General features: G+C 38.0%; 2 protein-coding genes across 2 annotated transcripts; both read right to left on the bottom strand.

The window, feature by feature from the left end:
- Positions 1 to 33: 33 nt before the first annotated feature.
- Positions 34 to 1113, bottom strand: LOC131944106 (ankyrin repeat domain-containing protein 50-like; the record flags this gene model as incomplete). The annotated part of the gene is made up of 1 exon (XM_059304613.1): positions 34 to 1113. A coding segment is annotated over exon 1 (1053 nt), but the record flags the coding sequence as incomplete, so codon positions are not given.
- Positions 1114 to 1184: 71 nt separating this feature from the next.
- Positions 1185 to 2050, bottom strand: LOC131944107 (ankyrin homolog). Its single transcript, XM_059304614.1, has 2 exons — positions 1312 to 2050; positions 1185 to 1199 (listed from the first exon to the last, which is right to left on the bottom strand). Exons 1-2 carry the CDS (start codon positions 2008 to 2010, stop codon positions 1185 to 1187), a joined length of 714 nt encoding a protein of 237 aa, XP_059160597.1. The 5' UTR covers positions 2011 to 2050.
- Positions 2051 to 2297: the final 247 nt, after the last annotated feature.

The raw sequence follows: 2297 nt of genomic DNA on the forward strand, positions 1-2297 counted from the left end.
CCGCCGTTGATAAGTAGCTCTACTATTTTGTAATGTTGCACCGCCGTTGATAAGTAGCTCTACTATTTTGTAATGTCCATACCCTGAAGCAAGCATTAAAGCATCCCATCCATCTGTATCCACTCTTTTAAGATCAGCACCGCTGTTGATAATCAACTCTACTACTTTTTCATGTCCATTGTTTGATGCAAGCATTAAAGCATCCCATCCATCTGTAACCACTCTTTTAAAATCAGCACCGCTGTTGATAAGCAACTCTACTACTTTTTCATGTCCATTGCTTGATGCAAGCATTAAAGCATCCCATCCATCTGTAACCACTCTTTTAAAATCAGCACCGCTGTTGATAATCAACTCTACTACTTTTTCATGTCCATTGCTTGATGCAAGCATTAAAGCATCCCATCCATATGTATCCACTCTTTTAAAATCAGCCCCGCAGTTGATAAGTAACTCTACTACTTTGTCATGTCCATTATCTGAAGCAAGCATTAAAGCATCCCATCCATCTTCTTTTACACGTTTAATATCAGCCCCGCCGTTGATAAATAACTCTACAACTTTTTCATGTCCATTAATTGATGCAAGCATTAAAGCATCCCATCCATCTTTACCCACGCCTTTAATATCTGCACCGCCGTTGATAAGTAACTCTACTACTTTGTCATGTCCATCACTTGATGCAAGCATTAAAGCATCCCATCCATATGTATCCACTCTTTTAAAATCAGCACCGCTATTGATAAGCAACTCTACTACTTTGTCATGTCCATCATTTGATGCAAGCATTAATGCATCCCGTCCATCTTTATCCACTCTTTTAAAATCAGCACCGTTGTTGATAAGCAACTCTACTACTTTTTCATGTCTATGTCTTGATGCAAGCATTAAAGCATCCGATCCTATATTGGTTACATGATTAACATCAGCCCCGCAGTTGATAAGTAACTCTACTACTTTGTCATGTCCATACCCTGAAGCAAGTTTCAAAGCATCCCATCCATCTGTATCCACTCTTTTAAAATCAGCACCGCTGTTGATAAGCAACTCTACTACTTTTTCATGTCCATCATTTGATGAAAGCATTAAAGCATCCCATCCATTTTCATCAACTCTTTTAAAATCAGCACCGATGTTGATAAGTAACTCTACAACTTTTTCATGTCCATCACTTGATGCAAGCATTAAAGCATCCGATCCTATATTGGTTACATGATTAATATCTACCCCGCCGTTGATAAGTAACTCTACTACTTTGTCATGTCCATTCTTTGAAGCAAGCATTAAAGCATCCCATCCATCTGCTTTTACACGTTTAATATCAGCCCCGCAGTTGATAAGCAACTCTACTGCTTTGTCATGTCCATTATCTGAAGCAAGCATTAAAGCATCCCATCCATCTTTACCCACGCGTTTAATATCTGCACCGCCGTTGATAAGTAACTCTACTAATTTGTCATGTCCAATCAGTGATGCAATCATTAAAGCATCTACTCCATCTGGTTCAACACGTTTAATATCTGCACCGCCGTTGATAAGTAGCTCTACTATTTTGTAATGTCCATACCCTGAAGCAAGCATTAAAGCATCCCATCCATCTGTATCCAGTCTTTTAAAATCAGCACCACTGTTGATAAGCAACTCTACTACTTTTTCATGTCCATCACTTGATGCATGCATTAATGCATCCCGTCCATCGTTATCCACTCTTTTAAAATCAGCACCGCTGTTGATAAGCAACTCTACTACTTTTTCATGTCCATGTCTTGATGCAAGCATTAAAGCATCCCATCCATCTGCTTTTACACGTTTAATATCAGCCCCGCCGTTGATAAGTAACTCTACTACTTTGTCATGTCCATTCTGTGAAGCAAGCATTACTTTGTCGTGTGAATTACGTGATGCAATCATTAAAGCATCCCATCCATCTTTATCCACGCGTTTAATATCAGCTCCGCTAGTGATAAGTAGCTCTACTACTTTGTCGTGTGAATTACATGATGCAACCATTAAAGCATTCAAACCTTTGTTATTTACATGATTAATATCAGCTCCGCCTCTGATAAGTAACTCCACTATTTTATCATCTCCATTTTTTAAGAAAGGAGAAACGCTTTACCTTCATCTTCATCTACACGATTAATATCGGTTTTGCTGGTGATAAGCAAATCTGCATTGTTAGTTTCATTTCCAACACTTGATGCCATAGTTACAGTCTTTAATTCACCTTTAATCATAATATTATCATTCTCTCCTTTTTTAAATAAGCTATCCTATAATTCTATCATTATCATAAT

The sequence above is a fragment of the Physella acuta genome, unplaced genomic scaffold (assembly GCF_028476545.2).
Source record: "Physella acuta isolate Inbredline_101_S28 unplaced genomic scaffold, ASM2847654v3 ptg000481l, whole genome shotgun sequence".
NCBI classification, from domain to species: Eukaryota; Metazoa; Mollusca; class Gastropoda; family Physidae; genus Physella; species Physella acuta.